Raw genomic sequence first — 12073 nt, 5'->3', positions numbered from 1 at the left:
ACTAAAAGGAAAATTAACAAAAAATAAACTGAAAAAATTAATTAAAAAAAAATTGAAGGGGGGATCGGTATGAAGCTAGCGACCTTTTTCCAATTCAGTCGCTATTTTATTGGGGATCCTATTTAGGAAGGATCGGTAGCAAGGTATCGATTCTATCATTTTCTTTTCTTTTTTTTTCCTCCTTTTTTATTGTTCCATTGAATTTTTTTTTTCTTACTACATTACTTTATTTAGATTCAAATACCTTTAGATTTGGATTTAGATTTATATTCTTGTTTTTGAATTTTTTGACATGGATTATAAGAATTTTTTTTGACATCGAGAGAGAGAACAATAAAAACCCCTTCCAAAAGAGCACTGATATCATATTCTGTCATTTCTAGCTTTTTTCCAATGTTCCATACGAGTATTGTCTCCTAATGCTCATAGCCCGGCCATAAGTTCCGGGACTCTGAGTTACGCAAAAATTTACCAACCTCCTCAGCAGCCGACTTTGGGCATAGAGATGGGGTCATGGGGAGGGTGATAAAGCAGGAGCATGCATGTGCACCAGGATTTTGGAACTCCCTCGGCACTAGATGAATCTGATCCAGGTAAACTAGTTGGAAACATACATGAATTTGAAGGAGGAAGAGAAGCAAACAATTATCTAACTCGGAAGAAAAAAAGGTTCAAATTAGACCCGGGAAACGGTAGACATACACAATCCTTGAACACAGAGTTGATTGCAGGGCAAGAAAGCATCAAATTAGTACCACAACATAATTTCCTTCATTGAACAGGTATGCACCCAATTTTAAATGAATCATTTCTCTAACAATATTCGATATTCAAATTTATTTGCGCAAACTCTGAGATTACATCTTTGATCACCGGACTTGCTGCGGGAGTTCCTTATTTTTCAAGGTTGTCTATGAATACGTCATATGCTTCATGAAAGCATCGGAGCTAATTTTAACTACTGGTGGATCTTGATGGAGAGGTTCTTCTGTGTAACCGACTATATATCACTTTGTATCCAGGAATCTCTCGTATCCAGTAGACCTTCTCAATGGACAAGTTTTAAGGGTCTCATCATCACATTGTCCTCATGATCCAAGATCTGCACAAAATGGAACAACAAATCAAAATTACATGTCAAACCCAATGAATATCAACAACTTCACCATATTATTAAGGCTAAATAAAAACCTTTCTGGAATAATTAAACAGACGCGAAGACTTGTGAGTTTGGAATCCAAATTGGACTGGTATGGTCAGACACAGTAGGGAGGCAGGCTACCCAACAACATACGACATCGTTTTCTACTGCTCTTTTCCACACAACCATTGGCATATCTCCTCAACCATTCTATTATTTGGTACTGTTAAAATGCATGAAATAAACATGTTGGAATAATGTTAGGCTAGTCAATTTTCTTGTTCAAAGTTAGGCAAGTTAGGTTAGTCAAGCAAGTTAGGTAAGTTAGGCAAAATTAGGCTTATGATCTTTTTCTTGCCTATATATATGTTTCATCTTGTAATTGTTGAGATCAAGTAAATATACATCAAAATTCAATATGGTATCAGAGCCAAGTCGGTCAGGGATCGTTCTTGGTAGAACATTGATTGTAAAGTCTCTTGAAATTCCGAGTATACTCTGTGGTTGCAGTTTTGACTGATCTTCCACATCAGAAAAGGTTTCTTGAGATTATTGCTGGGGTTATCACAAACCTTGAGAGGGAGCTTCTTTGTGTCCTCCAACACAGCTCTAAAGCAGCCACGAGGTCAACCATTCTAGGCATGGCCTCTCATTCAAAATGGGAAAGTCCCAACCACCCGCTCTATCTCCACCACTCGGATCAACCTGGTGCAATCCTCGTACCACAACCATTGGTGGAAGACAACTACAACACATGGGTTCAATCCATGAGTATGGCCTTAACGGTCAAGAACAAACTTGGTTTTGTTGATAGGACGATCAACAAACCAAGTGAGGATAATTTTCAGGAGCTGCAGCAATGGAATCGCTGCAACAACTTGGTCAAGACATGGCTACTAGGCTCCATGTCAAAGGAGATTTCAGGGAGTGTCATCAACTACAAGGATGCTCGACAAATGTGGACCGATCTGCAGGATAAGTTCTCACATGTGAATATAGTTCAGCTGTTCCATGTTGAGAACGAGATTCATGATTGCGTCCAAAGCAATATGAGTGTAAGTTCTTACTTCACTAAACTTAAAAGTTTATGGGATGAACGTGATACTTTGTGTTCCATTCCAGCATGCAGTTGTGGAACAAAGAATGAGATGAACTCATATGTTGAAACTCAGAAAACCATGAAGTTCCTTATGGGACTGAACGAATCGTATGCTACGGTTCGAAGCAATACTCTCCTTCTCGAACCACTGCCTACGGTAAACAAGGCATATGCATTGGTCCTTCGACATGAACGCCAGGCAGAGGTTTCCAATGGAAAAAGCACACAACTAGAAACTGCTGTCTTTGCAGTGAAGAATCTGTCGCGAGAACCTACACCTGAAGACAAGGAGATGCGATGTGGAAAGTGCAATAAAACCAATCACATCACCAAAAATTGTCGTGCACATCTCAAGTGCACTTTTTGCGGATGGAAAGGCCACACCTTCGATTTCTGTCGAAAACGGAAAGCAGCCACAGAGACCGAATCCAATCGTCTCTTTTCTTCAAAGGGCAATCAAGTTTCACAAAGTAACAAGCAAGAGACAGTGCCTAATTTCCCATTCTCTCAGGATGACTGCAAGCAAATCCTTCAGATGTTGAACAAGAACAAATCATCATTTGCCAATCAAGTCAGTAATCCTCCTAGTCATGAAGAACTTTCAGGTAAAGCCTTCTCTTTTCCATGTAAAGGAACCAAAAGTATTCCTGGACAGTGGTGCCACGGATCACATAGTTTGCAGTCCTAGTCTCCTTACACGCTCACGAGCTGTTGAAAATCATACAGTTGAACTGCCAGATGGTTCCGTTGCCAAAGTCACTCACATTGGACAAGTTGTTTTCTCTCATAATCTTATCCTTGAAAATGTCCTATGTGTGCCGTTCTTTAGGTTGAATTTAATATCTATCAGTAAACTAGCCTATGATTCCTTATATGTCACCATTTTCTTCACCCAATTTTGTGTCATTCAGGACCTTCGCTCGGGGAAGATGATTGGGACAGGAACTGAAAGGGATGGACTTTACTACCTCGACCCATCAAAGAAAGGAACATGCAACAATATTCAAACCGTCTCACCAAAGCTTTGGCACCAACGCCTAGGACACCCATCTCATAAAGCCACTTCGTTATTACCTTTATTTAACAATAAGGCCTGTGATTTGGAAAAATGTTTAATTTGCCCATTGGCCAAACAAACAAGATCACCCTTTCCTTTGAGCTCTATTTCTACCAAATCATGTTTTGAATTATTGCATATTGATATTTGGGGTGGTTATCAAGTTGCTTCTATTTCAGGTGCCAAGTATTTCCTTACCATCGTAGATGACTACACTAGAAGCACTTGGGTTTATTTGATGAAACATAAATCTGACACAAAAGACATTTTAGTCGGATTCATTCAAATGATTGAGACTCAATTCAATACCAGAGTTCAAATCATACGAAGTGACAATGGCCCTAAGTTTAAGCTTGAGCAATTTTATGCTCTCAAAGGCATCATACATCAATCTAGTTGTGTCAACACACCACAACAAAATGGTGTTGCCGAACGTAAACACCGACATTTGCTCAATGTTGCTCGGGCTTTGCTCTTTCAAGCTTGTTTGCCAAAACGTTTTTGGGGGGATGCAATCTTAACCTCAGCTTACCTCATCAATAGAACACCCACTCCACTTCTCCAAGGTAAAACACCTTACGAAAAACTGTTTCACAAAGCACCTAACTATTCCCATTTAAAGGTTTTCGGTAGTTTATGTTTTGCTTCTACACACGCCCAAATGCCCTCTAAATTCGACCCCCGTGCAATCCAATGCATTTTTCTTGGGTATCCTTATGGTCAAAAGGGTTATAAATTGTTTGATATAAAACACAATAAGACTTTTGTTTCTAGGGATGTTGTTTTTTTTTAAAATCATTTTCCATTCCAAAATCATACCACTTCCGCTGCCCCCGTCTCCATCAAACATTACACCCTCATCCATCACGTTTGACTTGACCTCTCCCATTGAGTCGCACTCAATCCTTGCACCCGAAGACATAAACACCACCTCTCCCACACTTACCGACATCACACCACTCTCATCTCCTTTACCTACTACAACTCCACCACCAGATACCTTATCAACACCTCCAACCACTCCATCACCAGACCAACCACCTCCACTCCGTCGTAGCACTCGACCGACCAAAACTTCCACATTTTTGCAAGACTTTCATGTTGAGGTGGCCCTCCCTTCCCGTGTTGCTCCCACATCTTCCACAAGCATGGTCCAGTCATCAGGTACATCTCACCCCATATCTCATTTTTTATCTTATGACCATGTATCCCCCACTCACAAAACCTTTCTCACAACCTTCACCATTATCAAAGAACCCACCAGTTTTTCGCAGGCTGTTCAGGATCCAAAATGGCGTGACGCCATGCAAAAAGAGATTGTTGCCCTTCATGACAATCGCACTTGGACTCTTGTGCCCTTACCACCTCACAAACATCCCATCGGTTGCAAATGGATCTATAAGGTGAAGCTTAAACCTGACGGCAGTGTTGAACGCTACAAAGCTCGTCTCGTTGCTAAAGGCTACAGTCAAATTGAGGGGCTTGATTATCGGGAAACTTTTGCTCCAGTTGCCAAGCTCACCACCGTCCGCGTCCTCCTGAGTATTGCCTCCATACGAGGCTGGCATCTTCATCAACTTGATGTGAACAACGCATTCTTGCATGGTGACTTGTACGAGGAGGTTTATATGTCCCTGCCTCCTGGGTTCGGACGAAAGGGGGAGACACGAGTATGCAAATTACACAAATCCATTTATGGTTTAAAACAGGCCTCGAGACAATGGTTTATCAAGCTGTCTAGTGCTCTCAAGACTGCTGGTTTTCATCAATCATGGTCAGATTACTCATTGTTCGTCCGAAACCGTCAAGGCAGTTTCATGGCATTACTTGTGTATGTTGATGACGTGATACTTGCAGGTAACAATTTGAGAGAAATTGAAGAGACTAAACTCTTCCTTTCCCAACATTTTAAACTAAAGGATTTGGGAAAACTCAAATACTTTTTGGGGATAGAAGTTGCAAGATCTAAACAAGGGATTGCCTTGTGCCAACGCAAATATGCTTTGGAGATACTAGAAGATGCTGGGTTCCTTGGTGCGAAGCCCTCACGATTACCAATGGAACCAAACTTGTCCCTTACACAAACTGATGGGACGCTCCTACATGATCCTTCTTCATACAGGCGACTCGTAGGGAGGCTGATTTACTTAACCATCACGCGACCTGACCTGACTTATGTGGTTAATATGTTGAGCCAATTCATGGACAAGCCACGACAACCACACCTTGAAGCGGTGCATAAGGTTCTCAGGTACATCAAACAATCTCCTGGACAGGGAATTGGTTCACTACAACTACAAGCCTTTTGTGATGCTGATTGGGCTCGGTGTAAAGACACTAGAAGGTCAATAACCGGTTATTGTATCTTCCTTGGACAAGCACCGATATCTTGGAAAACGAAGAAACAAAACACAATATCTCGTTCCAGTGCAGAGGCAGAATACCGTTCTATGGCTACTACTTGTTGTGAAGTTATATGGCTAAGAAACATTTTGAAGGACTTGCAAGTAAATCATACACAACCAGTCACAATGTTTTGTGATAATCAAGCTGCCATGCACATTGCTTCGAACCCAGTGTTTCATGAACGAACGAAGCATATAGAGATAGACTGTCACTTAATACGTGAGAAGATTCAAATGGGAATGGTACAAACAGCTTACATACAGACCTCGAATCAACCTGCAGACTTGTTCACCAAACCACTAAGCTCGGCACAATTTGAGGTCTTAATTAGCAAGTTGGGTGTCATCGACATTCACACTCCAACTTGAGGGGGAGTGTTAAAATGCATGAAATAAACATGTTGGAATAATGTTAGGCTAGTCAATTTTCTTGTTCAAAGTTAGGCAAGTTAGGTTAGTCAAGCAAGTTAGGTAAGTTAGGCAAAATTAGGCTTATGATCTTTTTCTTGCCTATATATATGTTTCATCTTGTAATTGTTGAGATCAAGTAAATATACATCAAAATTCAATAGGTACCCCCGTGAACCTCCAATCCCAAGGACTTATCGGGTGGCTGTCGTCTCCAACTGGAGCCTAGCAGCTCCAGTATCCATCTATGACGACCTGCTCGAATCGGAGATTTCCAAGCGCCCATGCGTCAAAATTCTAATTTGTCATCTAACTAGAACACTCATTTTCAAATAAGATATCATATCAAAACTGACGCATATGTGAATTAGATCAGTTAACCAAAGTAATATGTTTACCTCTCGTAGTTAAATTTCATTATATTAGATGAATTTAGAATATATCGTTTGTACGAAAAATCAAATGAAAACACACATTGCTTAAGTGAAACAAATTTATGCGGGTAAAGTTTTTGAGTGATATACTTACGTGACAATGGTACACGTAGCCAGGCTCCCCAGTAGGATCGAACTCATACGACGCATTCGAGTGTATGTAAGCAAATCTCAAAAATATCTTTGTCACAGTCCCGTTTCTCATCTTGAAAACGTTCTTCCACCCTTTCTCGTGAGCTGGCACCTCTACAGTTTTGCCGCGTGCATACTTGCTTATTTGGCACTTGACGGCGTCGTTTAGCTTATTCATGCAATCTGTAAACTCCTCCACATTCACCAACTCCCTCTGTTCCAATACTACGAACAGTCCCAAGTGAATGTGTAAGGGATGGTTGTCCTCCGTCAGATTGATCACGTTCCACACCTCGCTGGTCCCTGCTTTCACAATCTCCGTCGCCGGTTCCTCGTATGATTTCCCGTTCAAGTAAAGATGTGTCGGCTCATCAATGTCGCTCGTGTACTCGTACATTGCGATGTATCGTGTGCGTGACGAACTCGATATATCAGGGACGGGGTACTGAATTAACCTTGACGGAACGCGCGACGCGTCTAGCTCTGAATGGTCAGCAATCAAAAACTGCATGACCTTACTGTTCTCATTGTTAACGGGATCGCCCGATGGGTAAGGATACGGTGCACCATTGGCCAGGATTGCCTTGGCATTCTTAGACTTGGAAAAGTCAACCACCACATCTGTGATCTCAGATGGCCCCAGCAAAAAGTCCTTGGTCTCCACCGGTTTCCCAAGGTAAGCCGAATCAGACCCCACGTGGATAAATCTCAGACCGTTGGTGAAGAAGAATTTGAAGAATCTCGCATTGCTGGCGTTGATAATTCGGAACCTGTATTTACGTCGTCGTACCTTCAATTGCGGCCATGCCTTCCCGTTCACAATAATCGCGTCACCAAAATATTCCGGCTGCCATTGCGGATGTATGGAGGGATTGTTTCCAGTAGGGTTGATGTATATCGAACCGTCAGTGCGAAAGCTCCGATCAAACACTACCAGCGTTCGATCAAATTCGCCACTCGGGAGTCGAAGTGGGCCCTCGACTTCTGGATGACGGACAATGTAGGCACCAATCAAGCCAGCGAGGAGGTTGACTCTGGTCAACCCCATGGCGTGATCATGGTACCACAGGTTCCCTGGATGTTGCTGATTGCGGTAGCGATATCTTCGGTTGGGCCAAGTGGGCCCGCGGTCTTTGAAGTCGGCAGTGAACCATGCATTTGCGCTTCCATCGCTTTCGGGTTCATGGATGCCGCCGTGGAGGTGCACCACAGTAGGAACGCCCTTGTTAGTAACGGGTAGGGCCGTTGGAATGGTTGGGTCCCAAGGCAGAATGTGTTTTGAAGGAAGGTAATTACTCCACGTCACGAAGGTATCGATTCCCTGGAGGGCTTCGATTGTTGGACCAGGGACCGTTGCTGTGCGCTTGCGTGTACCGTAGGCGAACACTGGCGTCGGTGGAAGGTCTCTGTGGAATCTCTGAACAGAAAATAAAGAAAAATATATAATAAAAAAATACTTGGGCAAACGAAGGGGTTAAAAATGGATAAAAAAAAGATTGAAAAAAAAGATTGAAAAAAAGACCAAAAATGATATGTCAGAATAGATTAGGATTATATCCCCTCTTTTTTTTCTTTTTTTTTTTCTCACCTTCTATTTGAATGTTCACGATTAAGTTATATTAACATTTTATATTAATTTTTTATAATTAATTCTATCGGAATATATGTTGTCGTAACGAGTCCAGCTTTACGACTGTGGATATGGAATTGGGTCGGTGACCTTTTTGTGCATACTGAACCCCGTTTTTGTACCTCATATTGTACTGGTTACTTCAGTTAGAAAAGATAAATAGTGGTCGAATAATACTAATTAAATTAGTTGAATGTTTAGTTAGATAAGATAAAGTTGAATGTTTAGTTAGATAAGATAAATAGTGATCGAATAATACTAATTAAATTAGTTGAATGTTTAGTATTGTATCGAATTAATTTGTATACCAAATAATACATCGGACCATATTTTTTGAAACATAATTTCACAGAATAATTGCTGTTAAAATGTATATATAAAAAATAAAAACAGAAAATAAATAAAACATCATTACACAGACAAATTTTAAAAAATAAAAATTAAAGAGGCAGGAAAAAAAAACCCAGGTCTCTACCCAGTCTTCATCATCTTCCCCCACTCATCAAATCCCACCTTCCATACGAACCCACTCATCGATTCACCAACCAAAATAAAAATCCCAGATTGAATATTTTCAATGGTAAGAAACCAACAGGCTCCTTGTCGGAGCTCGGCTCCCTTCCTCGTCAGAGCTCAGATCGGAAGAATTCGAATCATCGTCTTCCTTGTTCAACCCATGGAAGGTTTTGTTGTCACTTGTCAAAAATCGAAGGCGAACGGAGGAGGTGGGAGGTGTGTGTGTGTAAGGAGGAGGAGGAACAGAGAGAGAGCAGGCGATGTGAGAGAGTGGAAGGAGAGTGCTGCGAGAGAAGGAGAGGGAAGAAGTGAGCGAGAGAGAGGGACGGAGTAAGCGAGAGACATTCTCCCGACTAATTATACAAAGGATTTGGTTGGGATAAATAAGCGGGTGGGAGGTGTATAAAATAAATGGGCCGGATTTAATAATCCGGTGCTTCTTTAATACATTAAACATCGGTTTTGTATTATTAATACTATCCGGTGATTTTATATGGCGTGCCAAGTGAGATATTAAATTATTACTTTGTCCGATCCTACAAATAATAAAAATAAAATCTTATCTACAAAGTATAATTGATTGTATAAATTTTAAAACGTTACTGTATTTGATTTTATTTCTACGTCTTTTAAGTAATAGTAATGAAATAGAATAAGAAATATGTGGGTATAGAATAAGAAGGATGAGTAAATTATTCCACGCAAACTCAGCCTAGCCTATTTGTTGTCCTAGAAATTATCAAAACCAAAGGCAAAACAAAAGAATTTTGATATAAAATATTGAGCGAATATATGCGAATTGTTGCTTACCCATTTTTTCATGTACATCCCAATCTTCAATGATTTGGGTTTGGGAACACCTTTGACTACATCAAAGCCTTTGAGTAGGGGCATATGGGGAAGTTCATCCACAAACATCTGCAGCCTGGTCAGATTTACAAGCTGCTCTTCCGCCCATGAAGTCTTCAAAAGCAACCCCAGAAAAGCTATTAAAAACACCAAAACTCTCTGCGCCCTAATCATCTCCCTCTCTGGTTTAGCTATGGTTGCATGCAAGAGAGAGAGAGAGAGAGAGAGGTGCTTATTGGAAAAGTAATTTTCTGAGTCGGTGTTTCGCGGAAAGGAAGAGGTTGAGAGTTGAGAGTTGAGAGTTGAGAGACTCTGGTGTTTTAGAGGCTTAAAAGTAAAGAAAGTTGAGTTTGTGTGGCAAATAAGAAGAGTATAAAAGTCTTCGCAAGGTTTATCTCTTCAGATGTAAAACTCTTACTCTGATTTTTACACTTTTCAAACGAAATACATAAACAACACAAAATTAATAACGTGAAACACGTGTGATCGTTAAGCTTTATACACGATTAACCTGTTTGGACAGCGTTTTCTTGTTTGAAAATGTGCGATTCGTCGGACTCGGAATATATTGGAAAAAGAGAAGACAAGGAGAAAGCATTTCGCTAATTTGGTTAGTTTGGATACGATTTTAAAGAGAGAAATGGAAAAATTGGTTAAAAGGTGAAAGAAATCACGGCATTTCCTTGTAGGTCCCTGCCTCCCCTTTAGATTCTCCTTTCTCCATTCATTTTGATTTTTGTCCATGTATGACCTAAAAAGTATCATCACTATCCACTTTTAATTTCTTACAAATAGAAAATAATATTTCTCTCTTTTTTGTGGACTTTTTATTTGTTAATAACTAAATTTGGAAATTGTTATTAACATTTCAAAAATTTCATTCAATACTCTTCACAAATGTATTTTTTTTTTAATTATAGAAAGTGTAGAGTATCAAATGAAACTTTTGAAGTGCTAATAACAATTTCACAACTTTATTCACTAAAAATGTGAACACCTTGCGTAATAGTAATAAATAGAATAGTTACTTATTATTACAGTCCAGTGATATTCCTCTTCACTTGTAAATGAGAGGTTTAAGTTCAAATCTCACCAAAGGTAAATTTGAATCACATTACTGCTTACTTGAACCATATTATTGTTTGCCCATTATGAGGCTTAACCTATTTCCCCATCCTATAGTGTGGCGAATTTGAATCACATTACTTCTTGCTCGAACCACATTATTACTTGCTCATTGTGAGATTACTTCCATATATTATAATGTAGACAATATAATTTGTTAAAAAAAAAAAAAGTAATAAATCGAATATAAAGTAAAACTTGAATTTGAATCAATCAAATATTGTCATGTAATTTAGTGGTTCAATCTGATACTTCTATAAAAAGCTAAAAAATTTAAATTTTTGCAATAGTTTCCTTTCGGGTTCATTTCTTTACATCACAAATGCAATGCATGGTGTTCTATATATAACAAAAATTAATACTTCAGTAATTACTTTTTAATTTTGTTCAATAATATTTTAACACATGATGCACCGTAAGTATTGGAGCCTTAATTACTGACCTTTTCAGTTGTATTACGTTTTTTTCAATCAAATCAAATGATGTTATTTTTGCATGAAAATGATGACGACCAAGGCAAAGAGACCCTAAAGAATACATGTTGATAATCTTGTTTAGGATGTTCGGGTTAGTTCTTTTACCATATAAAGATGATTTTTTTTTTTTTGTCTAATATCCTAATTGTTAGGATGGTGGATCTCCACATTTGCGTCCCGAGTTTGAAAATCTTCTTCTAAATTATTGTAATAATCTTGAACCCTATCCCTCTTTTTAATAATAACATTTTTTTAAAATAAATAAATAAAAATAATCAGAGTGCAATGCACTGCCCCTTGGAAGTAAAACAGGAAAAATGAAAAAAATTATGCTATTTGTTTGAGGCAATTCAATAAGAATAACGACAATGTTGATATGAAATTTGATTAAGTAACCAAAAGAGATTCTGTAAAATAATGAATTATAGATATACAAGGATTTGCATTGCATACGATTTTATGAATAATTTTGGTAAGTAATTTTACACACTTGTTCGAAAACAGTAAAAACTTTTCAAGGTTCTAGTAGTGTCTGATATTTCTAGGATGATCAGACATTGACTACCGTGGGAGAGATGAAGCCACATATTGCACAACAAGGGACCAATAATTTGGCCCAAGTCTGGTGATAGTACTTGTTTGTTTTCACTTGTTTCAATTTCGAATCATCCATCCTCCCCCCACCTGCGAAGTAAACCATCACCTCACCCCCCAAAAGTCTTCCCACTTCTCCCTTTGGAACAAATCTAAATAGGCCGCTCTCACACTTGATGCATTACTTTGTATGTATCACTTTGTATT

At 39.2% G+C, this 12073-nt stretch overlaps 2 protein-coding genes and 1 long non-coding RNA gene across 3 annotated transcripts; 2 read left to right on the top strand and 1 right to left on the bottom strand.

The window, feature by feature from the left end:
* Positions 1-748: 748 nt before the first annotated feature.
* LOC137737068 (multicopper oxidase LPR2) lies at positions 749-10295 on the bottom strand. Its single transcript, XM_068476420.2, has 3 exons — positions 9633-10295; positions 6639-8093; positions 749-1102 (listed from the first exon to the last, which is right to left on the bottom strand). Exons 1-3 carry the CDS (start codon positions 9843-9845, stop codon positions 1049-1051), a joined length of 1722 nt encoding a protein of 573 aa, XP_068332521.2. The 5' UTR covers positions 9846-10295; the 3' UTR covers positions 749-1048.
* Positions 1102-6880, top strand: LOC148692070 (uncharacterized). Its single transcript, XR_015954840.1, has 2 exons — positions 1102-1361; positions 6275-6880. It is a non-coding gene; the product is annotated as an uncharacterized LOC148692070 (long non-coding RNA).
* Positions 1371-3456, top strand: LOC137709675 (uncharacterized). Its single transcript, XM_068448662.2, has 2 exons — positions 1371-2845; positions 3152-3456. The coding sequence occupies exons 1-2, from the start codon at positions 1783-1785 to the stop codon at positions 3187-3189; spliced, it is 1101 nt and encodes a 366-aa protein (XP_068304763.2). The 5' UTR covers positions 1371-1782; the 3' UTR covers positions 3190-3456.
* Positions 10296-12073: the final 1778 nt, after the last annotated feature.

This window comes from Pyrus communis, chromosome 13 (assembly GCF_041283825.1).
Source record: "Pyrus communis isolate YQ-2024b chromosome 13, ASM4128382v1, whole genome shotgun sequence".
Lineage (NCBI taxonomy): Eukaryota > Viridiplantae > Streptophyta > Magnoliopsida > Rosales > Rosaceae > Pyrus > Pyrus communis.
This window is presented reverse-complemented; position numbering and strand designations above follow the sequence as displayed.

What these genes read in the sequence shown, in the direction of transcription:
- LOC137709675 (XM_068448662.2), top strand. Translation starts at nt 1,783, where the DNA reads ATGGCCTCTCATTCAAAATGGGAAAGTCCCAACCACCCGCTCTATCTC. An exon ending in TAGTCATGAAGAACTTTCAG is followed by an intron (nt 2,846 to 3,151) that starts GTAAAGCCTTCT and finishes TGTGTCATTCAG; the next exon opens with GACCTTCGCTCGGGGAAGAT.
- LOC137737068 (XM_068476420.2), bottom strand. Translation starts at nt 9,845, where the DNA reads ATGATTAGGGCGCAGAGAGTTTTGGTGTTTTTAATAGCTTTTCTGGGG. An exon ending in GGATGTACATGAAAAAATGG is followed by an intron (nt 8,094 to 9,632) that starts GTAAGCAACAAT and finishes TTTTCTGTTCAG; the next exon opens with AGATTCCACAGAGACCTTCC. An exon ending in GCTACGTGTACCATTGTCAC is followed by an intron (nt 1,103 to 6,638) that starts GTAAGTATATCA and finishes CATTTTGTGCAG; the next exon opens with ATCTTGGATCATGAGGACAA.